This window comes from Microcaecilia unicolor, chromosome 12, assembly GCF_901765095.1.
Source record: "Microcaecilia unicolor chromosome 12, aMicUni1.1, whole genome shotgun sequence".
Classification (NCBI taxonomy): Eukaryota; Metazoa; Chordata; class Amphibia; order Gymnophiona; family Siphonopidae; genus Microcaecilia; species Microcaecilia unicolor.
Window position 1 is genome coordinate 29,639,047 of NC_044042.1, and position 27,859 is coordinate 29,666,905.

At 43.5% G+C, this 27,859-nt stretch overlaps 1 protein-coding gene across 1 annotated transcript; it reads left to right on the plus strand.

Annotated features, from left to right (window-relative positions):
- Positions 1 to 26,667, plus strand: BAK1 (BCL2 antagonist/killer 1). The gene is made up of 6 exons (XM_030221242.1): positions 1 to 104; positions 5,679 to 5,804; positions 16,792 to 16,933; positions 17,380 to 17,523; positions 20,374 to 20,554; positions 26,214 to 26,667. The coding sequence occupies exons 2-6, from the start codon at positions 5,714 to 5,716 to the stop codon at positions 26,316 to 26,318; spliced, it is 663 nt and encodes a 220-aa protein (XP_030077102.1). The 5' UTR covers positions 1 to 104; positions 5,679 to 5,713; the 3' UTR covers positions 26,319 to 26,667.
- Positions 26,668 to 27,859: the final 1,192 nt, after the last annotated feature.

Here is a 27,859-nt window from a genome sequence, read left to right on the forward strand (position 1 = left end):
AGCAGGAGTTCCTTTCATTTATATTTTGAACTGTGTGTCTTCCATTGCAAAAGCTCCGGAAGGAAGGTTTTATCCTGCACTGCTGAAGACGGGCCCAGGACAGGGTGAGTACTGTTTCTGCAGTACTTTAAATTCCTCTTCTAACCGGCAGTGATTTCTGTACTTATTCTGTCGGGACGTGGTGGTGGTGGTTGGAATTGGGGGAGGGGGTAGCGGTGATTGGAGGGTATTGGCATAGTAGACACTGTAGGGTGGGGGGGGGGGGAGCACTGAGAATTGGAGGTGTTGGAATAGTGGGGGCTGTACGTTGGGGTTTAGAAGGTATTGGAACAGTTTACCCTGGGAGAGAGATGACAGCAGGAGAAGAACGTTGGAGGTCGGAAAGTTGTAATAGGATGGAGCAGCAGGGGCTTAGAGGCAATGTTTTATTTCCATATTTGTACATCGTCTACCTCATGTAATTCCAGAAAGAAACTTTTATTTGGTACAATGCAAGTACAGCAGTAAGTTTGAGAGACGGAGATCATACTCCACATACCCTGACTTAGGAGTGAAGTACAGTCGTGGCATGGTATGCACAAAACTAACCCATTTGGAGAAATTGGCCCCAACAATTCTGGTCCTTCTGCAAAACTACCTATAGAGCTATCACCTGCTTGTTCTGTTTGCTGAACAGGAGATGTATTGGTGTTCTAGGATCTCCCAGGGGATGTGGTAACAGTGGTTAGCATATCTGGGTTTAAAAAGGGTTTGAACAAGTTCCTGGAGGAAAAATCCTCAGTCTGCTATTGAGCTAGCCATAGTAACATAGTAAGTGACAGATAAAGATCTGACTGGTCCATCCAGTCTGCCCAACAGTCACACTCGTTATCAATTCATGATTAAAATCAGCAATGAATATGATTTTATATACTTGATCATGGTCTTTCTTTGGTGTTTCTGGGACATGGACCATTGAAGTCCACCTGGCTCTGTTCTTATGTTCCAATATTGGAGTTGCTGTCAAAGCCCACTCCAGCCTATCTGAATCTGGCTTGTCATTTGCAGGACACAGACCGTAAAAGTCTGGCCTCACATTCCAAATTATTGGAGTTTCTGTGGAAGCCATCTCCAGCTCATCCTAAACCGGATTGCCATAACAGGAGCCAGACCATACATGCCTGCCCAGCACTGGCCTTAATTCTTCACAGCCAGAATTGCCGTCTAAGCACCATTTGACAGGCAAACACACATACAGTCATTTAAGATTTGTCTTTTTACCATTCGTACCCTCCAAGCCATTTCTTGCCTTGGGATTGGTAGCATGGGATGTTGTCACTATTTGGGTTTCTGCCAGGTACTTGTGACCTGGATTGGCCACTGTTTGAAACAGGATACTGGACTGGATGGACCATTTGTATGACCTAGTATGGCTTTTCTTATGTTCTTATGTAATGTGATATTTTCAATGCTCTCTTTTTCATAGATAGGGTTGTTGCTGTTATCATATGGCATTTTTTATAGGGTTTTATACTGTTTCACAGACTGCCTGATAGTGGAGGGAGCTTGTGGCACTCTTGTTGAGATGCCATCAACATTGGAATATATATATATATATTTTGGTGAGTAGGAGGAAGTGTCTTAGTTCTTCGCTGCATCTGTTTTTTTGAGGAGCTTCTGTGAATGCAGTGCCTCTTTCATTCTCATAAAACGGAATTGGTTACATAATTCTATTGAATAGGTTAATTATTTGTTTTACACCATGATTTAAACTGGTCAGTATACAAGTCCCTATTCTGAGAAGTTTGCAGTTTAATTTTAAAAATTATTTCCTCACTTTTTATTGAATGTTTTTAGAAGAGCTCCCTGCTTATTTGCTCTCACTATTCTTTCTTGTCTTTCATTTCCGGTGTAGTATACCATGTGATCATCAAAGTCAGAATGCTTGATACCAGTCTATTTCAGTTCAGTGACATCCAACAGATCAAGTTGTGTACATTCCATTTCATTCTTGACCAAGTCTAGGTTTCCTTTGTTCATGCTTTGTATGTTCCATGTCCAAATATGTAAGATGCCGTACTGCTGATGTAGCTGTATAAGAAATGACAACATCCCAAGGACTTTGTTCCAACCGCTTCAGAAATGCTGGTTTTACACCAAAGAGTGTTCAGTTCTTCCCCATTAGCCCACTGAGTGTCTTCTAGCCTGAGGGGTTCATCTTCTAATGCTAATATTTCAGTTTGTTTCGTTTTAACCATCCATAGAGTTTTTGTGGAAAGATGCAGAAGTAAATTGTCAGGCCTTTCTTTTGTGCAGGTAATGCCAGTATTGTTGCCATTGTCAGAAAAAGGTAATCCTTCACTGCCAACACTGTCCCATAGTGCTGTTGCCCAGATGGGTGGTTTATCTTAGTCTGGCACCTGAGCTGAGACCTGTCCACTTTGGGAGACCCTGCCAAGAGTTAACCCACCAATGACATAGCGTCACTGATGTATACAAGCCCTCATGGCATAAACAAGCTGTAAACCAAGTGAGGGATTTGGAAGCCATTTGCCTTATAATTCCCAAAGAAAGCCCAAATGCAGCTAAATCTCTGCGGTGTCTTACATCAATGATAGAATTATTTGAAGAGCAGGCATTTTCAGCATTACATTCCTCTGCATGTGTGGGATTTCCTTCATGTGCCAGTAGTACTGCCAGAAGCTGCCTTTGCACTGAGGGAACTCAACCCTTTAAAAAGGGTATGATCAGCTTATACATTTAGTTTTGTGCTGTTCAAAATTCTGCTGCACGACTAATATTCCGCCAGTGTCGTTATGCTCATTTTAGCCCTCTCCTCAAGTCACTTCACTGGCTTCCTATCTGTTTCCGCATACAGTTCAAACTCCGCTTTTGACCTATAAGTGCATTCATTCTGCAGTTCCTCAGTACCTCTCCACTCTCATCTGTCCCTACATTCCTCCCCAGGAACTCCGTTCACTGGGTAAACCTCTCTTATCTGCACCCTTCTCCTCCACTGCTAACTCCAGACTCCGTTCCTTTTATCTTGCTGCACCATATGCCTGGAATAGACTTCCTGAGCCGGTGCGTCAAGCTCCATCTCTGGCCGTCTTCAAATCTATACTAAAAGCCCACCTTTTTGATGCTGCTTTTAACTCCTAACCCTTATTCACTTGTTCAGAACTCTTATTTTATCATCCTCACTTTAATATTCCTTTATCTCTTGTTTGTCCTGTTTGTTTGTCCAAATTAGATTGTAAGCTCTGTTGAGCAGGGACTGTCTCTTTGTGTTCAAGTGTATAGCGCTGCGTACGTCTAGTAGCGCTTTAGAAATGATAAGTAGTAGTAGTATGTTGATTTTTTGGTGCTGAAGGTGAGATCAGGTCACCAACTTTGTATGATTGCTGTCCAATTATTTTAATATGAAATGTTTATACTTTTTTAGCTGATTTTTTTGTACAACACAGTTCACAAAATATTTTAGAGTTTAAAATAGCAATATGTGACAAATATGACAGTCATAGGAGTGAGGCAACCATAAACAGGTGAAAGGTCATCATAAGATGCAAAACAAGTTTTTTGGGATTTTCCAGGGCACCCCGGTCTGCTGCCTTTGAGCACTATTTAGAAGTGATGAAGTCCGCATGCTATAGTCAGCCTGGGGGACTAGAAAGCTCCCTCGGTTGCTTGGAAGCCACTGGGAAACCAGCCCAGAGTACGAGGCTGTGCATGACACTTTCTCAAATGTCACTTTCAGCTGTAGCTGTCTCCACTAGAGTTCAATTGGTAGGAAGGAGGGGTTATCTTTTTGTTTTTGTTTGTTTCCATGCATTTTGGGGGGTGGGGGGAGACAAAATCCCCAGGTGTTTGGGAATGAAGCCTGATGGCACCAGGATCCCAGCCCTGATGCTGTTCAGCACAAAGGAGCAGAAGGAAATGGCCAAGTCTGAAAAAAGAAACTGTGTGAGCCAGTAGAGGACCTAGTTTCAATTCCTGGTTTGAGTCTTCCATTCCACAGATTGACTGAGTCTGTGATGCACTGGAGGCATTGTTCATAGTGAGTTACATAGTCGGCACACAAGTCCCTGGAGCATTTTATTGTTTGCTGTGTGGCTGTTTTCATCACGTGTGAGTGTAAACTCTTGGGCGTGACATACTATGAGAGCTGACCACAATAGTATTACGTGAGTAGAACGGCTGTGAAATCAGACTGTATCTGTATATGTACGTGTAATAACCCTAGAGTGACTCAGTGGAATACAAGAAGAAAACAACATCTTTACTCCGTGTTAATGTTGTGCTGAAACATCTTCTTTTTAACTTGTTGCAAAATTGTGATTTTTTTTCTTGTCATTAAAATGTTTTATATTCCATTTTCTCATACCATTTAATTTAGAAATTTTTTTTCTTTTGGAAGCACAGTACATTTCTGATAATCTTCACATCCTACATAATAAAAAGCACCTCCAACATTCTGAAGCTGACACTGTGGCAGTGTAGGGTTCGTAAGTCTGTAGTTCAGCGTTTCATTGGCTCTCACTGTCCCCGCCCTCACGTTGAGGAAACGGAACGCTGCATAGTTGCCAAGCAAACAAACGTGACATCACAGGAACAAAGAACCAATCAGACAGAACGGAACTTGGAGGAGGGAAGTGGAGTGGATTGAATCTCTAACAAACAATCATATACAGGGAGGTATGAACATCATTGGAGGCAAGTGCACAGAACAGAAGGAAAGACAAACATTTAATCACATCACACACACACACACACTCAATCTCTCTGTGTATCTCTCTCTTACACTGTCTGTAAAACACACTGTCACTCTCAGTCTCTCATATGGGCAACTGTATGTTGCATTCTCATGAGTAAGGAGCTCTTCTGATGTGATTGTTAAACTGATTGAAGGGCCTGAACAAGGAAGACTTTTACCACATTGTAACACAGTTTACACAAAAAATATTGTGCATAAAGAAATCTTACACATGTAAACTTACACATGTAAAATCTTATATGTATTTCTAGTATCCATGTTGAACTGTAAGCCACATTGAGCCTGCAAAGAGGTGGGATACAAATGCAATAAATAAAATAAATAAATAAAATAAACAACAATTATATTCAGACTACAACCGTGGAAACATTAATGGCAGGAACTCATTACATTGCTAGCGCTCGTTTCATTGCGTTAAGAAACGGGCCTTTTTTACTAGTTACTATAATAATATGTTGTATGTTAACACTATAGTTTTACATTTATTTGTATTGACAAAGATATTCTTCTGACGAGTTTACACAATAATCATATGATGATCATTGTAACTCATTGATATCTTGTTTTCATGTAGACTGATTTATTGATAGGAATATCTTGTCAAAGGAATTTTGGTTTCATTATTCTTTAAATTTGTGCTGCTGTCTGTTGTGCCAAAAGATTCTTGCGTTTTCTTAGAGAAAGAGGATCATGTCTTTACAATAACAATATCCTTAAAAGAAGATAGTATGTATATTTATTTTTCTAATGACATTATTTCTCCTGCTTTGGGTATCCGTTCTGTGTATTTGGGTTCCTTCTGTGGTTTCCACTGTCTTGTTCCTGTTGTTCTAGCTGCTAGAATGAATTGTTTGGCAGTTTCTTTGTGCTTTGGTGATCTTTCACAGCCCTTTATTAACCTGCTTTTCAATTCTTCTTCATCCAGCGCAGCCGGTCCTGGAAGCACCTGCCCTCCACAGCATGGCCTCAGGGAGCAATGACAAGCCTCCTGGACACCATTTGCGCAGGGGCAGTGGTGGGCAGCCGCGCCGACCTTCCTCGCAGCTTTCCAGTAAGGAAAATTTGACTTAAAACAAACGGTCTCAAAAATATGCACATTTAACAGCACTGGAATTCAAGTATCAAGGATATGATACAATGTTGGCATAATTCTAATGAAACACTTAATAAGCATGCATTAGAACATTCAGCTAATATAGATATGATGCAAAAGTTTTTTGACAATACGGCTTACCATATAGCTGAGGGACCAAGAGCAGATATATGTTGGAAACAAGGTGTGTAGTACAGAGTCAGTTGGGATGATTTGATGGTTAGCTAAAATCAAGAGTCCAACACAAACAACCACCATGGTGGAGAAATAGGATCTGCTACGAACAGGACAAAGGTCAAAAAAGGGGCAGAAGTAGCGTGATCAACAAGACTCTTCCAAAAACCCAGGAGACGTAATGATGATGTAAGACTTGACATGGCACCGTGTTTTGGCAAAGTGCCTGCATCAGGAGGCTAAAGCACAACAAATAAGAAAATAATAAATACAATCTTATAGAAATGTGGACAAAATTACAATCATATAAAAAAAATATACAATCATAGTAAAAACACATAATAGAACATGATATTGAAAACAATCACATGAGATGGAGGGAGAAATGAAAACATTGATATCCAATATATATTGGAGAATGACATGAATCTGTGCTTATATTTCGCAATTGTAGACATCTCTTCGGAGAGGAGTATTACAAGTCCGTTTTGCCTTTTATTCTATATTTTACAAATCCCTTTTTGAAGAGAGGAGACCTAAGAGGATTATGTCTTGACAGTTCCCTTGGAGTACAACTTCCGAGTTACATCTACCAAGGTTGTAAAGACCCCTGAGGCAGGCCTTTTGGCCGAAACACGGCCGTGTCGGGTCATTTTTATGTACGGTGTTATTTTTTATCTTTCTTTTTTTAAATAAAACATACAAGTGTTGGTATCCTCAACCATTCTCCTCACTTTTTGTTTTATATTCCACGGTTTCGTGAGGGTTTCACCTCCTTTTTTGTTTTTGCTATATATAATGATTAACATGGTATAAAAATTCAAACAGGAAATGATAACATATATGGAGAACGTTGCATGAATGTTTGCTTGTATATAATGATTAACATAATATGAAAAAATAAAACAAGAGATAGGTGAGCCTATGGGCTAAACCAATATAACATATAACAACGTATATATCTGTAAAGGTCTAAAAGGGGGAACAGGATGGGTAAAAAAAAACTAACCTGTAGAGTGGTGAAGTACAATGAAAATATGCTGAAGGAGGATAACACAGGATTGAGTCTGAAAAAACGTAATAGATTGTGAAATTACAAGGATTACAAAAGACATCGTGAATGAGGAAAAATGTTTGTGGTGGAAACAATAGGATGTATCTTATACTTTTAGAAAGACTGGCGATACTGTCGTTTCTTTCTTTACAACATCCGTAAAATCCGCCCCTTTCTTTCCGAGCACTCTACCAAAACCCTCATCCACACCCTTGTCACCTCTCGTTTAGACTACTGCAATCTGCTTCTTGCTGGCCTCCCACTTAGTCACCTCTCCCCTTTCCAGTCGGTTCAAAACTCTGCTGCCCGTCTCGTCTTCCGCCAGGGTCGCTTTACTCATACTACCCCTCTCCTCAAGACCCTTCACTGGCTCCCTATCCGTTTTCACATCCTGTTCAAATTTCTTCTACTAACCTATAAATGTACTCACTCTGCTGCTCCCCAGTATCTCTCCACACTCGTCCATCCCTACACCCCTTCCCGTGCACTCCGCTCCATGGATAAATCCTTCTTATCTGTTCCCTTCTCCACTACTGCCAACTCCAGACTTCGCGCCTTCTGTCTCGCTGCACCCTACGCCTGGAATAAACTTCCTGAGCCCCTACGTCTTGCCCCATCCTTGGCCACCTTTAAATCTAGACTGAAAGCCCACCTCTTTAACATTGCTTTTGACTCGTAACCACTCGCCTCCACCTACCCTCCTCTCTTCCTTCCCGTTCACATTAATTGATTTGATTTGCTTACTTTATTTATTTTTTGTCTATTAGATTGTAAGCTCTTTGAGCAGGGACTGTCTTTCTTCTATGTTTGTGCAGCGCTGCGTATGCTTTGTAGCGCTATAGAAATGCTAAATAGTAGTAGTAATAGTAGTAGTAGGTACACCATTAAAGATTGTGATGGCAGCAGAAGTACAACTAGATGGGGAAAAGAAGAATAAGATATGGGAAAGGCTCACAAAGTTGCATAGACGGCAGGTGTTGTATGTTGAATAAATGGGAAAGATGGAGAGAGGAAAGTGTAAGGAGTGCGTGACGTGATGAAAAGGAAGAGGAAAGAAGAAAGATAAACAAGGATAAAAAAAGGTAAAAGCGTAATGAGATAATAAAATCAAATACAAGCCAGTAAGAGCGGTGGAATTGCTGAAGTAAAAAACTAAAGTGAAAACGGCAGAAAAAAAGAGGGCAAAGAGACAGTAGGTATGCATGAATGTGAGAGGAAAGATGACTCGATTGCAAAAGTATGAGAAAAGAGTGTGCAAAAAGGGACAGAAAGGGGACTGGGGGTGCAGCAATGAGCATGCATGAAAACCAAGTCAAGTAGCCAAGATAAGGCATCTGTCTAGACGGAGAAGGGGGAGGCAGCAGTGAGTGGGCATAAGCTGAACTGGCATTAGAAGTATGGAGGCAGCAAAATGAAGAGAGCTGCAGTTGGGCAGCTGGTTGAAAAAGGCAGGCGAAATGAAAAGGACACAAAAAGAAGGGACAACGTAAAACGGCAATGAAAAAGAGGATGCTGAAAGGAAAAAAGGAAGGGAATATGTGGATAGGGAAAGGGTAAACATACAGGAAACATCTGATGGACTATAAACGACGCTGAGGGTGAGAGCGCTTTCAAGCGCTGAGAAAACGTGATGAATGCAAAGTGAGGGCTGTGAAAAAGATATATGTATCTCAGAGAGAGGCATAGAAGTGCAAGTACAAATGACCAAAATGAAGGGAGATGGCTTACCTCCAAGTGATACTATGTCATGAACGAATGTGTGATGGCAGAGAGAAAACAATAAAACAAAAAAAATAACAAGTATATAAAGGGAAATGTAAAGAGTGCATTACTGCGCAGATTCTGTAAATAATGTGAACGTAATAAGGCAATGATAGAGCAAAGATGTGTGCACCAAGATCCCCAAAAAATGAGTGGCATATTATGCGACTAGAACACAATGTTGGAAAGTAGCATTTGCATCTTGTGGGAGATGTATGTGTAGAAAAATGGTCTGTGCACACAAGGGGTAGAAAACGCGAGGGAAAGGTGCGCCAAGGAAAAAAAGGGTGATGAGTGGAAGAGTAGAGGAGAATTGCAAGCAAAAGAACATCTAGAAATGCTGAAAAGACCATCCAAAGGCGAGAGCAGGAATACCCTAAAAAAAGGAGGGATGTTGAGGAAAAAAACAGAAAACTAGAACTTAAAATACTCTTCAGCAAAAAATACCGTGTAAGGAAGAACATTGCATAAGTGAACTAAAGAAACGGGGACTGGATGACTAAAAGAGAGAAGGAACTGATAAAAAAAGGACCACATGGTGTGTAAAAGGAGCACAAGAGAAAGGAGAGAGAAGAACGCAGCGTGAGGAAAATCTGAAGGACTGTAAAGGACGCTGAGGAGGAAAAAGAAACTGAAAAACATTTCTATAAGACTGTATTTGTTTTTTTATTTGTTGTATTTTAGACTCCTGATGCAGGCACTCTGCCAAAATACGGTGCCGTGTCGAGTCCTATTTTAACATTGATGAAAGACTCTTACACCATCATTACATCGCCTGGGTTTTTGGAAGAGTCTCAATGATCACACTGCTTCTCTTTCTTTTTAACCTAAAATCAAGGCAAGTTCTTTGTATAGTTAAGCAAGAGATAAGGAACTGATCTAAGTTAGTATCAGGCTTATTTTCGAAAGAGAAGGGTGCCCATCTTTCGACACAAATCGAGAGATGGGATTCCTCTCAGGGTCGCCCAAATCAGCATAATTGAAAGCCGATTTTGGGCGTCCCCAACTGCTTTCTATCGCAGGGACGACCAAAGTACCTGGGGGCATCAGAGGCGGGACTGGGGTGTACCTAACAGATGGGCGTCCTCGAGTGATAATGGAAAAAATGAAGGGTGTCCCTGACGAGCACTTGGCCGACTTGGTCCATTTTTTCTTACGACCAAGCCTCAAAAAGGTGCCCGAATTGGAGGGAATCGGGGATGACCTTCCCTTACGCCCCCAGTGGTGACTAACCTCCTCCCACCCTGAAAAAAACAACTTTAAAAACTTTTTTTGCCAGCCTCAAATATACTCAGGTCTATCGTAGCAGTATGCAGGTCCTTGGGGGGGGGGGGGGGGGGGTGTCAGTGGAGGCATAGTGAAGGTGTGGACGTCCTTCTTTCAAACATTTTGGACACCCTGAACTGCCCCCCCTCCCCCCCCACAGGGATGGCCAAATTTCAAGGGAGTGGAGTGGAGGAGTGGCCTACTGGTTAGAGCACTGGTCTTGCAATCCAGAAGAGGCTGGTTCAAATCCCACTGTTGCTACTTGTGATCCAAAATCCAAATAAATAAACAAATAAAGGGGGTGTCGGAGGCATAGCAAAGGCATGGACGTCCTTCTCACAGAAACATCCACATTTTGGACTTCCTCAATTGCCTGTCGCAGGGACGGAGGCATAGCCAAGGTGCCCCCTAGGGTGCCCGGTTGGTGTCCTGGCATGTCAGGGGGACCAGTGCACTATGAATGCTGGCTCCTCCCATGACCAAATGAGTTGGATTTGGTCATTTTTGAGATGGGCGTCCTCGGTTTCCATTATCGCCGAAAATCAGAAACAACCAAGTCTAAGGACGACCGTCTCTAAGGTTGACCTAAATGTTGAGATTTGGGCATCCCCGACCGTATTATCGAAACAAAAGATGGCCTCCCATCTTGTTTCGATAGTACGGGTTTCCCCGCCCCTTCGCGGGGACATCCTGCAAGGACGCCCTCAGGAAAACTTGGGTACCCCGTTCGATTATGCCCCTCTATGTGTAGCAAGCTAGTCCAGATGCAGAATGGGTGTGTGGTCAGTCACCCTATGTATTAAAGGCTTGGGAGAAGAGCCAGGCTTTCACCTGCTTTCTGAAGTAGAGGTAATCTCGAGTTATACATAGCCCCACTGGGAGTAAATTCCAGAGTGTGGGGGCTACTCCTGAGAAGGGTCGCTGGCGGGTATCACATCGTACAGTTTCTTTTGATAAAGTACAGATAGTGATGATCCTTGAGATGACCTTAGAGGTCTCAAAGGTGTGTAAAGGGCTAGCTTATTCTTTAAGGACTCTGGCCCATTTTGTCTGAGAACCTTGAAAATCCAACATAGAATTTTAAATTTAGCCCTGTAAGGTACTGGTAGCCAGTGTAGCTTTTGCAGGAAGGGTGTGATGTGGTCACGCCACTTGCAGGTTTCTGTCAGTCGTGCTGCAGCATTCTGAATTAGTTGGAGCAGATACAAGCTCTTTTTGGTTTGGCCAGTGTGCAGGGCATTATAATGGTCTAGTTGTGATATTATCATGGCATGAGCCACTGTGGTCAGGCCTGTCTTTTCAGTATATGGCGAGAGATTTTGTAGCTGCCGTAGGTGATAGAGAATTTTTGATCAGAGTGAATGATAAGTCTAGCAGTATCCCAAGATTCCTGACCTGTAATTTTAGAGGGAGTTCATATTTCCCAAAAGGTATTTGAAGTTGAGTATTTGTCCACTTGTGTTTGGTACCCAAAGAATCTCTGTTTTATTTGGGTTCAGGCAAAGTTTGTTATTGTTTGCCCATTGCTGAGTTGTGGTTAGGCAGGCAGGCAGTCAGGTTACTCAGAGCTGTGGGTGGATGTGGTTCAATGGGTATGAAAGTTGCACATCATCATATAACAAAAGAGAGGGAACGAAGTACAAACTAAAGTCCAAACAAAAAAAACAGCACCACAGGCCTTTAAAAATGGAACACAGTTCTTTAATGAATGAGCCTTGACAAAAAGACCCGACACGGGCCGTGTTTCGGTGACTAGCACCTGCGTCAGGGGTCACAGTGATGATGTGGAAAACTTGGGGAATAACTCGAATATATTCCTCTACAATATATTATTCCTTACCCCACGTCTCATATAGTAAAAGCTACAAAGCACCAAGGCACTTTCACTTTCTGTATCAAAATGGATGTATCCATTTGGAGAAGCACCACACAAAGTGTGGAGGTGCATTTAATCCCCACGAGACAAATAGGAGGGAACAGAGAAGGGGTGGGGAAGATAGGCTGTATCCAAACAATGGGGCAGATGTATAATTTAATTAAACAATGATATTTATTGCAAATGGTTGACTCAACACAGCCGTGTTTGGTTGACTGAACACAGCTGTGTTTCGGCGCAGTAGGTGACACATCAGCAGTATTTCCTCTGAAGGTCAAATCTAGTTATGATGACTATTGAATAATGTGGTGATGAAATAATTGGCAGTTAATATTACATTGTTGTTTGCACAAGAATTCTTATCCTTATAACATGCAATTAAAGTATAATCAGGGTTTCGGGCGGGTTACAGTACGGAAACTACTTACTGCACTGTTAAATGAACTTCATAGTAGACTGGATTCAGGTCACATTGCATTTTTGTTGTTGTTACATTTGTACCCCGCGCTTTCCCACTCATGGCAGGCTCAATGCGGCAGGCAATGGAGGGTTAAGTGACTTTCCCAGAGTTATAAGGAGCTGCCTGTGCCTGAAGTGGGAATCAAACTCAGTTCCTCAGTTCCCCAGGACCAAAGTCCACCACCCTAACCACTAGGCCACTCCTCCACTGTTCCACTAGCAACATTCTATGTAGAAGTCGGCCCTTGCAGATCACCAATGTGGCCGCGCAGGCTTCTGCGAGTCTGACGTCCTGCACGTATGTGCAGGACGTCAGACTCACAGAAACAGAAGCCTGCGCAGCCTTCTTCATGGAATGTTGCTAGTGGAATAGCAACATTGCATGGAGAATCTCCAATAGTAGCAACATTCCATGTAGAATCTCCAATAGTAGCAACATTCCATGTAGAATCTCAAACAGTAGCAACAGAATCTCCAATAGAAGCAACATTCCATATAGAATCTCCAATAGTATCTATTTTTGTTACATTTGTACCCTGCGCTTTCCCACTCATGGCAGGCTCAATGCGGCTTACATGGGGCAGTGGAGGGTTAAGTGACTTGCCCAGAGTCACAAGGAGCTGCCTGTGCCTGAAGTGGGAATCGAACTCAGTTCCCCAGGACCAAAGTCCACCACCCTAACCACTAGGCCACTCCTCCATTAGTAGTATCACTTGATTTGTAGGCTGCATTTGATTTGATGAACCATTGATTATTGCTCCAGTGCCTGGCGTCTGTTGGTATTTTTGAGACCGTACCAAACTGTCGTACTTTTCAGATCTTGCAGTACTTTGATCTTCCTTGTGGTGTTCCCCAAGGCTCTATTCTTTCCCCTCTTCTCTTTAATCTTTCCTTAAGTCCCTTGGCCTTTCAAATTGAGACCCACAATATTAGTTTTTATTTTTATGCATACAGTAGTCTGATACATTACACTAATGCTGACTCTGACCTTCTACTATTGTAGTTTTGCCTGCAGGAAGTAGCAGCCTGGCTTCATGACCATCGACTGGTGTTAAACCCAGATAAAATGGTGGCTTGTTGGATCTCAGGACCACCCCCACCTCCTATTGTAACTCAAATTCTCTTTGACTGGCTAGTCCCTCCTGTCAATTGTTTTACATACCTGGGAGTTGTTCTCAATTCATCACTTTCTTGTTCTCCTCAAATCTCAAGTGTATTGTACATAAGTAATGCCACACTGGGAAAAGACCAAGGGTCCATCGAGCCCAGCATCCTGTCCACGACAGCGGCCAATCCAGGCCAAGGGCACCTGGCAAGCTTCCCAAACGTACAAACATTCTATACAATCAAGCCATTGTGACATCACTAATGAGGTTGGCTCTTATTGGTGGAATGAGCCACTATGACATCACAATAGGTTAAATCACTGCTCTATGTAATAAAAGTGAGCCAAGTAGAGGACATAAGTACATAAGTAATGCCACACTGGGAAAAGACCAAGGGTCCATCGAGCCCAGCATCCTGTCCACGACAGCGGCCAATCCAGGCCAAGGGCACCTGGCAAGCTTCCCAAACGATTTTATTTTTTGCACAGACAGAGCAATTCATAACTTTTGTTGAGGTTGATTCTTTACGTTTACATTTTTATGCTTTATATTAATTTACGGTATGACTATTTCATGTCGTATGTGCTGGCATCACAAAATGCCATCTGAAATGCTTACAAGCACTTCAGAACACCGCAGCCAGGATTTTTTTGTCAGGCGAAACGTTATGATCGTACAACACCCTTGCTCAGGCATCTACATTGGCTGCCAATAGAATCTAGGATCAAATTCAAAATTTTGACCTTAACATAGAAGGTTCTTTATAATGATAAACTTATTTAGCATTGCTTGTTATTCTGTACACACCAGTGCATGCTGTTCTTTCAGTCCACAATAACAGACTAGTTATACCCCATCCTTCTAAGGCTAGATGGGAGTTGACTAGGAATAACGCATTCTGGGGCCGTTTTACCAAAGGTAGGGGTTGCGTCTGCTTCTTGGCATGCAGAGATTCGGCCCTACTGCCAGTCTCACCCAGGAGCCAAGTGGTTGTTCCAGGTCTCCCGCATGCTAGAAAATACAATTGTGTTTTCTAGTGTCAGGGGTTGTGCCCAGCAGTAATCGGCGCTGCCCGATCACCGCCGGGTTACCACTGGAGCCCTCACCACCTCCTAAATAGGAGGCAGTAAGGACTCCAGCAGTAAATAGCTGTGCAGCAAAATGTTATTTCTGTTCTTGAGAGCCCTTTATGCTGTTTGTTGGCTGTTTGTGCTTTGTACTTTGACCCTCTTCGTAGTATACTGTTTAATTACTGCACAGCCATTTACTGGCCCTTTAAAGAAAAGGCCTTTTTACTGGTGGCGATAGAAGATGGCCTCAGCGTGCACAATCCCTTGCGCTGACACCACTGCGGGCTATCTTTTACTGCCGGTGGTAAAAGGGCCCCTCTATATTTTAGGCCCAGCGCTTTGGAATTCTCTGCCAAATTACCTTAGACTTGAAAAGTCTTATACTACCTTTCACTCCTTATTGAAGACACATTTGATTGAATTGGCTTATTACAAATATTAAACATCTTAATGAAGAATCTGTTCCTGTTTGGGGGACCCAGCTTTGGAGTACAGTGGGTCAAATCAGTGTGAATGATTATCTTCTCTATTCTTTTATTAAGAATGATCCTGACCTATTATCTTATGGAGTTCTCTGTTTTAATTATTTTATTCTTAACTGCTTCGACTTATCCGACAAAAGAAGTGGTATATCAAATGCAATAAACGATAAATTTGTGTGTGTGTTTTTGTTTGCTTGTTTTTTTTTTTTTTTACTTAAGCAGTTGATGTAGTGAGATAAAGTAATACATCCATTTTAGGGAGCAGCTTCTTTTGAAGATGGGCTTGATGCTGACTTGGCTCCACGAGGGACACAAAGGGAGTAATTTTATAAAGCTTTTTTTAAATTATTTTATAAAGCTTTTTTTTTTTTTTAACATATAAACAGGTTTTTAAGTGCAGAAATAGGAGCTTGTCAAATTGTTCAGGGAGGGATAGTGTGCATGCATAAAAGTATAAACCACTGACACATAGCCCATACTTCTAAGTTTATACATGTAGGTGTTTCCAGGGCAGTTGTGGGGTGGGGTTGCAGGATATATGCTTATGTTATAATTTACAGCATCTGTGGAAACTTAGGCAGGCTATTTTCAAACTGCCTTGCAGCCAGTTTAAATGCCTGTCTCTACTTTCTGATAAGGTAGTTTTTTAAAGGCACTAAGGGTTCCTTTCACTAAAGGGTTGGCGCTCGGCAGTAGGCTTGCCACGCACCAATCTGGAACTACCACAGCAGCCAGGTGGTAATTGTGCCCCCAGCATGCGCCATTTCCAGCGCTATGGAAATGTATTACCATATTTTTACCACCAAGTTAGTGCAGGAGCCCTTACCACCATCTCAGTGGGTGGCAGTAAGTGCTCCTTCCCCCCCCCCCCCCCCCGAAATGGCCGCGCAGCAAGTGCAAACTTACCGCACGGCCATTTCTTTTTTCGGCCTTTTTACCCTGTGCAGTGAAAGGGGCCTCAGTGCATTTCAAAAACACGCACTGCCGCTAGCTCAAGGTCCCTTTTACCACAGCTTGGTAAAAAGGATCCCTAAATGCTTAATGCGTATTAAATGCTAAGAAGCCCATTTTATACTTGTGGACTTCTTAGCACTTAGTGTGTGTTCAGCGCCGCCGAAAGGGGAGGGCAGGGGGGACAAAATTCCCTGGGCCTGGGCCTCCACGGGGGGCCCGGCACTGGGGTCAGGCCGCCGGCTCTGCAGTTCCCAGTCTCACCTGCCTCCTTGGCTCCGGGCCCCCTGCATTCGAAGCAGCAGTCACAGATCGCCTCCCTTCAGGCCATACCCTCCCTGTGTCCCGCCCTCGCGGAAACCAGAAGTTACATCAGACGAGGGCAGGACACAGGGAGGGAAGGCCAGAACAGAGGCGATCTGCGACTTCTGCCTTGAATGCAGGGGGCCCGGAGCCGTGGAGGCAGGCAGGTGAGACCGCAGACTGCAGCAGCAGGGGGGCGAAGGCAGGGCGGTTTTGCCCTGGGCCCGGCCTAGTCTCTCGGCGGCCCTGTGTGTGTTGATTGACACACATGTTCTGTGTATAAGAGGCACAGCACACGATCCTGTATGCCTTCACTTAAGATGTAAATGTAAGGACAGATGCTCCGCCTTGTTAGGCTGCAAGTGGATCCTTTAGCTGTGCCCCTGTACCTTTAAGCTGTATGACAAGAAGATTGGTTCTAATGCAGTCACTCGTTTCTCCAGATACAGAGGAGCAAGTGGCTGAAGAAACTGAAGAGGTATTTCGTAGCTATGCCTTCCATCGCTACCAGATGGAGCGGCAGGAAAATGCGGAGGAAGTGCCTGTGGACCCCGAGATTACTGAGATTTCTGGGCAGCTGAGCAGGTAATATGAGACAGACACTGGAAGCAAATGCAGCCCTGCCTCCCTGTGTACAGAAACCAAAAGCAGCAGCAAGAACCAAATCTGGTGCCTTGTAATCTTCATACCCTTGTATATTTTTCACATTCTGCTGCCTGAAAATACAATTGAATGTGTAGTAAAGTGGGAATTTTTCACTGATCTGCACTACATGCACTACCCTTTCAATGTGAAAGAGCCATTTATAGATAAGAACCAAAAATCTTGATTGCGTAATATGTTTTTGACTATAAGTCTTCACAGCCTTTGACTAGATACTTACCAGGGGCCCCTTTGGCAACAAGAGTCAGAGTGTGAAAACTTTACAAAGCTCCATACTTCCATTTCTGAGGCTTGATGAGTTTGGTTGTGCTTTTGGCCTTAATGGCAAAGAAATCCTGCCACTGCCTCTTCTGTTCTTTCTTCTTCAGCACAGCCAATGATGTCGGACGTCGGCTGGCATTCATTGGTGATGATATTAATATGCGCTATGACAATGAATTCCAAGAAATGTTAAAGCACCTGCAGCCCAATATGGACAATGCCTACGATTACTTTAGAAGAATTGCCACTAGGTAAGAGCATGGGCTTTGGACTCTGCCAGTGAAAAGGCTTCCTTCTCACTCCTGCCCCCATCACGACATTCCTATCCCTCTGCTTCACCGCCATCCTTTCCATCCTTACACTTTCCCTACCCTCAAAATGAATTTACCCCTGATCCCCTCCATCCTCATACCACTTCCACCTCTCCCCTTTTTCCTACTCTCAAAATGCTTCTGCCATTGCCCTCCTTCAATCATCATACAACCCCTGCTCCTGTCTGTGTTCCCTTTACCCCAAACCTATGACATCTATGTGCTAGCCCTTCTCACACAATTCGTGCCCATGGTGTCTCCCCACTGTTGCATTGTCTCAGCTCTGCTCTTTTCTACCTGTCCTATCCTCTTGTCTGTGTCATCCTCCCATTCCTACGCTCAGCTGTTCCCAACATCACGCACCCCCCCCCCCCCCCCTTCACAATATACCAGCTCCACCCTCCTCACCACAGGCACTTCCATTTCTTCAACACTCCTACGTTCCTCCCTTTTTTTTCTCTAGTCCAACACTTTTCTGTCTGCACTGGTCACTCTCCTCACCTCCCATTCCTGCCTTTCTCCCCCAATCTGTTTCCCTCTAGTATGTCCCCCCCACCCAAGCCTCTGAACAGCTTACCCAATCTAGCAAATGTAAGATTGTTCAAGGACTGTACAAACTATGCCTTCCACTTAAGGATATGAGCTCCTGTCCTGGCAGAGATTGGCACCCTGTCAGGTTAGATTATATTAAGGATAGCCATTGTAGCACAATTACTGTGGTCAGTGCATATGTTCAGCTATATAAAAAAGTAGAAAATGCCATCGGAAACGGGGATACTGTCAGGCCCTGGGAGTGGGGGAGGATCCCTAGACAATCAGGGAGAGAGTACATGGTGTAAGTGCCAAGACCCTCAGGCACTTCATAGGGATAGAATCTTCAAGTTGTACCTGATTGGCTGAATACTCCTGCTTAGCATAAAGGGTGGACCATTCTGCTACTGCTGCTACAGGATTGACTTTGTCCTTCCGTGCTCTGTGTATTTTTTAGTTAAAGCAGCAGCATTTCTGTTTCTTCAGTACATTTTATGAGTCTTATTCCTATGTCCCCTGTCTTTTGTACAAATATTTTAAAAATATTAGGATGCTTTTATTTATGGAATAAAAGTTGAGCCTCTGTTTTTATTGCGGCCAAATTTTCCACTTAAATTTTCCCATTCTCTCTTTCTATCCTGCTCTTGATTACACTGTGTTGTACATTGCAGTGGTCCATATTACTTGGATTCACAATGGCAGGAACATCCAGGCAGCAGAGGCATATAAAAATTTAAAACGCTGATATTTCCAGAAGAATAGAATACAAAATCAATTCACTACAATAAGAGGGTTCGCTGTCTACAGCTGCTGATTTAACTAAAAGTAACCTGCAAGGGTGGCCAAAAGTGAGCCACAGCAGCTGGGGCTCAGAGGGACATTGAGCAGACCCAGAGGCGTAGCCAAACATGGGCCTGGGTGGGCCATGGCCCCTCCAGTTTGAAATCAGGCCCACCCACCCGGTGGCTCTGACCCAAGAAATAACAGCAGAACTGGAGGCAGCATCACTATTCCACATTGCCTAGTGCCCACCTATGCCACTGGCAGCACCTCAGGCTCTGCTGTATCAGTGAGTTCCACACTGTGGCATGCATAACCCCAGCAGCAGACCTTTCCTTCATGTGGTGTCTAACTCTCGTCTTCTGTCCTTTGTTTCCTGCCTTCCCCCCTCTGGGATTCCAGGCTGCCCAGTATTCTCAGCTCTGTTTTCTGCTTCAGGACAGCAAAATTGACAGGTAACTGCCCTCCAGTAACTCCACAGTATGTCTGTCTGTATGTCTGTCTGTCTCTCTCTCTCTCTCTCTCAAAACCTTTGCGCACAGGTAGAAAGAAAGGCACAGGATGTAGGCCTCATTCAGTGGAAAGGAGGCTCTGGAACAAGTAGTGGGGGGTGAAAGTAGATTCAGGAGGAATCTAAGGACATACTTCCTTATGGAAAGGTAGTGGACACATGGAACAGCCTCTCAGTGGAGGTGTGGAGACGAGGACAGTAGCAGAACTCAAAGAACACATGGGACATGGACCTCTGAGGAAGAGGAAGCGATTGTAGAGTTGGGCTGTTGATTCAGATGAGAAAATTAGCTAAACCACATCACATACATCTTTTTAAGTTCTGTGTACAGTTCTAGGTTCAGTAAATAGTGTTGTAACGCTAAATTCTGTTCTCTATTTTTGTGCATTGCTTCTCCTGTCTCTCTTCCTCTCTTCAGTCTTCCTGCCCACTGTGAGAATCCTCTGTTTCTGAGCACTAACAACTGCCCAGCAGAGTCCTCAAGAATTCAGTAGTGAGACCGCTTCAGCCTGTCTACCCCTCAGTGTTATTCTGTCTGTTTATTATAAGGAAGACTGCCTACAATTGCTCTGGCAGAATTTCCTGTAAGGAGGTGAAGTATGAAACTCTCCCTCCATAGATGTCGTGTTTTGAGGCACTTCCTCCCATGTGTACGAGGCTTCACAAGGCAAAATCTCTGAGGCTGTCCTCACACTCATGCAGTGTGTGAAGTTCTCCCTTCATCAAGATGGTGTGCAAGGCCGTCTCCAGCACAGTCAGCATGTGAGGTGCCTCCTCCCTTGTGTATGAGGCTTCACAAGGCACAGCCTGTGGTGTTCTCTAAAAGGTTGCAGCATATGAAACTCTCCTTGCATGAACACAGCATTTAAAGCTTGCTCTTCCCTGTACATGAGGCTTCACAGGGCACAGGCAGGCCCTCTCTGGGGAGTTTAGTTCTATTCTCACCTTCACCAATCTTTCCTTCACAGTCTTTTCGAGAGCGGCATTAATTGGGGACGTGTGATCGCACTGCTGGGCTTTGGATACCGAATGGCGATTCATGTCTATCAGAATGGTGTTCGAGGATTCCTGAGCCGCATTGCACGCTTTGTTGCTGAATTCATAGTGCGTAACAGCATCGCTCGCTGGATTGCACAACAGGGAGGATGGGTGAGTGTGACCTCAGGGGTCCCAAAAAAAGAATGGAAGTGTGTCCCCCTCAGGAGCTATGGAGCAGGGAGAATGGCCAAATGCCGTTAGGGATCACAGAGTAAGGAGTTGGTGAGTGAGTGCTTTTAGGGGGTCACAGGGTAGAGAAGATGGGATAGTGGCCTTAGAGGTCACACAGTAATATGGAGCAGAGTAGCCTAATGGTTTGAGCAGCAGGCTGGGAACTGGAAGGCCCACATTCAAATCTCACGACAGCTCTTTATGGCATTTGGCAAGTCACTTAACCATCCATTGCCTTGGGTCTGATGCTGGGCAGGTTCTGGTAGCAATGCCACTTTGTGTCATGTGCCTTTATGTTGAGCAGCAGCGACAAGTGGTGTCTCACCTCAGGAGAAGGCATTGGCAAACTACTTCTGTATCAGGCCAAGAAAACCACGAGGGGGAGAAAAACCTCACTGTATGCCCTCGCTTCTGAATCTGGATCTGAGTACACAGGAAGCAAATGACTGAATGGTGTGATAACCTATACTTGATTCTGCAAGAACCAGTTTATGGGTTTTGCATAATAATTGGCTTGATAGGTAGGCAGCCGAGTCAGGCTTACATTAAAAGGTGCAAAAATCATGTCTGTTGTGAAAGACCTCATGTTGAAAAGCGGTGCACTTAAAATCCTGGAAGAAGGTGGATGAAGGGAAAAGAGGAAGCAATATTCAGCCATGTTTTATATTCAAATATCTTTTATTGTAAAGAAATCACATTGAAGTATTAAACGGAGCACTGCCCTCAAACATTGTTATCATGAAACAGAGTGCAAGAGTTATGTCATCCCTTATTCCCCTCCTCCCCCCATCAGTCTCCCCAACTTCATAGATCTCATCCCACCTCCTCTCTGTAGCATAGTAGTTAAATTAATCCATTTTCAGGTCAACAACCTAACTCCTCTGGCCCAAATTACAATCTTGTTAAGTGTTTTAAGTTATTCAGCAAAGCTGTTTGGACTTGCATCGTCAACATAGCTCAGTCATGTTTTAATGTGTGCATTTGGATTCAATTCATGCCTTTATTTCCTCATCAACAATTTATAAAACACAGCAAAAACACATATTAATGGGGATTGTCACGAAACACCTAGAACCCATCTGGGGGGGGGGGATTTACCCTGCGCCCACCTAAAGGATCTGTCCCAGCACTTCTCAGGCCCGCTACCACCTGTTCTACACTGGCATATCCTTCTACCTACCTGCTAGGTCCCACTTGCAAATTATTTCCCCAGTGGTTTCTAGGGACACTGGGGCCACAACCTCAGGGGTCCCAAAGTTCCCAGAAAGCACCCACAGACCAAACATAAACACCAGGATTCTTGGTCAATCCAGAACAAACAGAGCTAATAAATTAATTGATTTATTATCATGGAATTAATTGATTTATTATCATGGAAAAATAGAACAGTGGATGGTGAAAAAAAATGGTGTAACCAACCACAGTAACAGGTAAATTAAACAGGAATCAATATTAAACTAACTAAACACTTATTCAGTACCTGGGGAGTTAGGAAAATTAACTGCTCACAGGTTTTGAACAAGGTCTCGGTATACAGGTCTGTACCTTCCACACTCCCACTCTGAGACTAAAGATTTCCAGCAGATTCAATCAGAGCCCAGATCATAAACACTCAGGGGCTTCTGACCAACAGCAGTGCAGATTACTTTTCCTCAGCTTGTCACTTTTGTAACAACTTTACAAACAAAAGGACAGACACCATCTGGTGACCAAACAAGGGAAATGCACATCATAAAAAATAGCTATACACTTCACAAGCAGGAAAATTCCCTGTTTCGCCATAGGGATAATAATAAGAAATAATCATCATAAAAAAACAGGATCAAACAGTCTTCTTAATCATCTAGAACATTTAAGGCCATTATAACCCTTGATTCCTGACCAGAAGCATAATTACCTTATTTATCTTTACCAATTAATAAGCATTCGCGCCATTAAGGTTCATAAAATATATTAGAATCAGAAAATGTAATCAAGTACTTACAGGAGAATTAAAAAAAAAACAAAAAACATCTAGCCCAAGAGCAAGCAGTTGTTTTTTTTTTTTAGTTCAATTCCCACTTCAGGCACAGGCAGCTCCTTGTGACTCTGGGCAAGTCACTTAACCCTCCATTGCCCCATGTAAGCCGCATTGAGCCTGCCATGAGGGAAAGTGCAGGGTACAAATGTAACAAAAATAAAATAGATACTATTGGAGATTCTACATGGAATGTTGCTACTATTGGAGATTCTACATGGAATGTTGCTATTCCACTAGCAACATTCCATGTAGAAGGCTGCGCAGGCTTCTGTTTCTGTGAGTCTGACGTCCTGCACGTACTCACAGAAGCAGAAGCCTGCGCGGCCACATTGGTGATCTGCAAGGGCCGACCTCTACATGGAATGTTGCTAGTGGAATAGCAACATTCCATGTAGAATCTCAAATAGTAGCAACAGTGGAGGAGTGGCCTAGTCGTTAGGGTGGTGGACTCTGGTCGTGGGGAACTGAGGAACTGAGTTCGATTCCCATTTCAGGCACAGGCAGCTCCTTGTGACTCTGGGCAAGTCACTTAACCCTCCATTGCCCCATGTAAGCCGCATTGAGCCTGCCATGAGTGGGAAAGCGCCGGGTACAAATGTAACAAAAATAAATAAAAAATAAAATAAATTGAAGAAATGCTTTCCTTCATGCCTGCATTACAAGGACCACATCAGGAAAGATCTGACTCTCACTTCCACAAAAAAGAAAATCATTTTGTTAAGTGTGTTTTAAGTACAATAATTTTATCACTTTCCCAGACAAATGAGACCAGAAGGGTAGCTCACTCTGTAATGTTATCCTGAGACCTTGAAAAAAATCAGCCAAATTAAATGAATCTTATGGAGATAAAATATTCGGGTTCACCCTGTTGACTCTTTACCTGAAGAATTTTCTAGGAAATATTGGTACTGTCAGGATCGGATAGAACCAATATTTCTTTGAGAGATTTCCTATATAGTATCTCAGCCAAAAGCAAAGAACACACAGGAAAATTCAATAATCGCAAGGTCCTGCTAATATGCTGATTCTCCATAGCCTGTAACTGCCTGCGAAGAATCAGACTATCTTATAGTAACATAGTAAATGACAGCAGATAAAAACCTGTATGGTCCATGCAGTCTGCCCAACAACATAAACTCATTTTACATGGTATGTGATACTTTATTTGCATACCCGAGTTTGATTTTTCCTTGCCATTCTCAGAGCACAGACCGTAGAAGTCTGCCCAGCACTGTTCTTGTACTAAGTTCCAAAAGCTCAAGTAATGTCCCAAGTTTAGATCCACTGTTAGCATACGAGACTCCAACTTAGTCATCCTAGATTCAGTATCTTCAAGCTTAGAAACAACCTGCTGGGTAATGTCACAAAGCTGAGACACTGTACCCTTCAGAAAGTCTTGCAATCCACAAACCCATGTTCCAGATATCTGCCAAAGTTACTTCCTTAGAGGGGGAAGAAGTCTCAATAATATGCCCCGCCCCCTCCCCAATCCAGAGTCACAGACTTAGGTATTAAAACTGACAGACTTTTAAGCAGTCCGAAAGAAGGAAATGGTGTTGACTGACACTCTACCCCCAACAGCGAGACCAGGGAACCAACTTGGAAAGCCCCAGGAACCACTGGGCTCAAAGAAAACAGAGGTAGGGGTGGGGATGATGGTCTGTCCCCTGAACTAAGGGAGGCTTCAGACTTTGGACTTAAAGGGAGAGTTCCTGGCACCACTGGTGAGTTTAATATCTATTGGGCCAGTCACCCCTGAAGAACCAGAAGTAACCTGTTCCAACTTAACCTTACATTTGCCCATATTATTACAAATTCCTAAATTCCAACAATGATAAGGTCCTGGTTCCCTTAGCCTTCTCATGGGCTCTAAAGAGGCTGCAAAGGGGTCTAGCATGCCCCTTTGGGCATGTGCCCACAGCTGCATGCCACAGGGAGGGCACGTTCTTATGCAGCAAAGCCAGCCCTGCTTGGTGAAGCAGTGGGCTCTGCCCCATGCATCACTGATGTTCTGATTAGTACCAAAAAACGTTGCTTCAAAGACAGAGAAACTTCTCTAAACCACCAAGTTTCCACTACTCTCTTATCCCATAATTTAATGCCTTTCTTAGTAATTCAAGCCAAGTCACATGCAGGTACAGTAGGTATTTTCCTGTCCCTGGAAGGCTTGCATTTTGTCTGTACCTGAGACAATGGAGGGTTAAGTGAGTTGCCCAAGATCACGTGGAGTGGCTTCCCTGGTTCTCAGCCCAGTGCTCTAACCATTGCTCCTATTGAATGAGTGAGATGTCTGTTAATTGTGGGGCAGTCGTTCAGATATTGTGCTAAGCAGCCTTTAGGCACTATTACAATAGGGATAGCACTGAAAGGAGATGCAGTGATTTGAGAGAGCTTGTGTTTTATCTCTTTAATACAATTTACACCCTCCTATCACATCAGAGATGTCACTTTGTAATAGGGGTGTGGAACCCAAAACGTTTCATTTTGTTTGGTTTCCCATGTTGTTTATGGAGATTTTTTGGGGTTTGTTTTCATTTCAAGAGCAGTATCATTAGCAGTGTACATTATTTATGATACAGGGAAAAACCTCATATTTTAGGAGTTTTCCTATTGTTTTGGGCAACAAAATGTCATGAAACTACATGGGAAATGTCTCAAATGAATGCACGTTTCTATCATGTAAACAGTTGCTCAAGAATATGTTTCATCCTTAAACACTATAGGGAAATATTTTGTACCTTACTGCAGGTACTCTTGTGCAGAATCAAGGGACTTTGGCACTCATAGTTCACAGAGAGTGGAGGAGTAGCCTAGTGGTTAGTGCAGTGGACTTTGATCTTGGGGAACTGAGTTCGATTCCCACTGCAGCTCCTTGTGACTCTGGGCAAGTCACTTAACCCTTCATTGCCCCTGGTACAAAATAAGTACCTGAATATATGTAAACCGCTTTGAATGTAGTTGCAAAAAATCTTCAGAAAGGCAGTATATCAAGTCCCATTTCCCTTTCCCTATTTGAGATTCTATGTGGAATATTGCTACTATTAGAGATTCTAGATGGAATGTTGCTATTCCACTAGCAACATTCCATGTAGAAGGCTGCACAGGCTTCTGTTCCTGTGAGTCTGACGTCAGACTCACAGAAGCAGAAGCCTGCGCGGCCACAATGGTGATCTGCAAGGGTCGACTTCTACATGGAATGTTGCTAGTGGAATAGCAACATTCCATGTAGAATCTCAAATAGTAGCAACAGTGGAGAGGTAGCCTAGTGGTTAGTGCAGTGGACTTTGATCCTGGGGAACTGAGTTCAATTCCCACTGCAGCTCCTTGTGACTCTGGGCAAGTCACTTAACCCTCCATTGCCCCTGGTACAAAATAAGTACCTGAATATATGTAAACCGCTTTGAATGTAGTTGCAAAAACCTCAGAAAGGCGGTATATCAAGTCCCATTTCCCTTCCCAATAGCAGTCACCAGTTTTTAATTTTGAATACAGTTCCTGGGAGTTTGTAAAGGTGGCTTTCTTGCACGTGGTCCTGAGTATATTCTCTCACTAAGCAGTGTTTCTTGGTCTCCCCACCAGGTGGCAGCATTGGAGCTGGACAATGATTATTTCAAATATGTGTTGGTGGTGCTGGCTGTGGTGGTCGTGGGCCAGTTTGTGGTACGACGTTTCTTCAGCCCGTGAGCCACAAGAAGGTGGAGTGGAACCCCTCCCTGCTACACCTTAGCACGCCACCGAAGGGCTTTGGAGCAGCATCTGTAAAGGGCACTGCAGTTCTTCTCCTCCCCCTATGTGGGAAGGGCTAACATTGCCAACACTGCATGAGTCAGATAAGGATGCTTTGCTTTTACAAGGGTGAGGGGACTGCAGTAGGATTTTAAACATTTTTTAATTTTAAGTTAACATCCACTAATATGGTTACCTTCTCTCTTCTCCTCCTCATTCCATGGACGTCTGACATTTATTGATTCATATATCGTGTGATACGGTGTATATGCTTATGCAGCTGAATGCTCGATGGCACATGTCCTTACCTGCTAGACCTCCACCCCCCCCCCCCCCCCCCAATAATACATTGTCTGGAGAACCTACCTCTACCTGATATTTTTGGGAATCAGTGCCAGTGGAGTTCCAACCCCAAAGATGTTAGGATACAGGCATTGACTAACTGGGACTTTGGCCAGACTAGTTATATGTCAGTCAGACAGGTTGTTCTTCTGTAGATGTCCTGTCCACATGCTTGGTATCCCGTGTATTAATCGCTCAGGGGAGGCCTTGCTGACAAACTCCTGGGCATGAGGGGGAGGAGAAGGTGCATGAAGACTTCAAATTGTAGTTTACAGAGTTACTTGCTCCACTCTTCCAAGGTATCCGTTATCCTCGTGCCATTTTTTTTTTTTACTAAAAATATGCTGAAATAACACAAATGTGTAAATAGCTTCCAAAGCTGTTCTTTTTCTTTAAAAAAAAAATGTTATTGCTGTTTTTATTTACAAAACTGGAGTGATATTCCTATTTGTTTGTGTGCTGGGGTTTTTCTGTCACTCATGCCCTGGGAACCTTGTGTTAGCCTCCCTTTCACAGTTTGTACAGCTAAGGTGGGTAGCCGTTCTCCACAGGCAGGGGCAGGCCCATATTTTGCACAGCATTAGTCAGGTAATGTGACCACGGATTAGATCAGCTCCCCTCCTAAGAGCACTTTCACTGTAATACAGAGCAGGAGGGGAGTCTTAAGAACCATTGCTATGCAGCTCCTTCAGTGATTCTTCAACTTCCTGGGACACAGTGTTCCGTGCTTTCCATTACCTCAACATGTAGTGTGTTTGGTGCTGAGTAAGCAAGAAGCGTGGCAGTGTGTACTCCTGAACAACCAGGGGACCCCATTTCCTAAAGGAGACTGATGTCTAGTCTTCTAACCTTATATCCTGGGTCATTTCTGGTTTTGCTTAGCTTACATGTACTTGGCTAGGTTGCAGGTGAGTTCAGCCTTTCTTACTCTGTGCGGCTGTATGCGTCTCAGCTTCTGACTAGTGCGTTTGCAGAGTTTCTCTGCATAGTCAGAATTGTAAGTAGTAGCCAAAGGATTTTTGATCCTCAGTCCTTTGGGAATGATGTCATTCTTCTTGCAGATTGTCAGAAAGTAAAGATGACTGTTCACTTTTGTTTCTTTTTCCAAAAGTTTGTTCATTTGCTTTTTCATGCGGCTGTATGCGTCAGCTTCTGAC

What these genes read in the sequence shown, in the direction of transcription:
- BAK1 (XM_030221242.1), top strand. Translation starts at nt 5,714, where the DNA reads ATGGCCTCAGGGAGCAATGACAAGCCTCCTGGACACCATTTGCGCAGG. An exon ending in ACCTTCCTCGCAGCTTTCCA is followed by an intron (nt 5,805 to 16,791) that starts GTAAGGAAAATT and finishes TCGTTTCTCCAG; the next exon opens with ATACAGAGGAGCAAGTGGCT. An exon ending in TTTAGAAGAATTGCCACTAG is followed by an intron (nt 17,524 to 20,373) that starts GTAAGAGCATGG and finishes TTTCCTTCACAG; the next exon opens with TCTTTTCGAGAGCGGCATTA.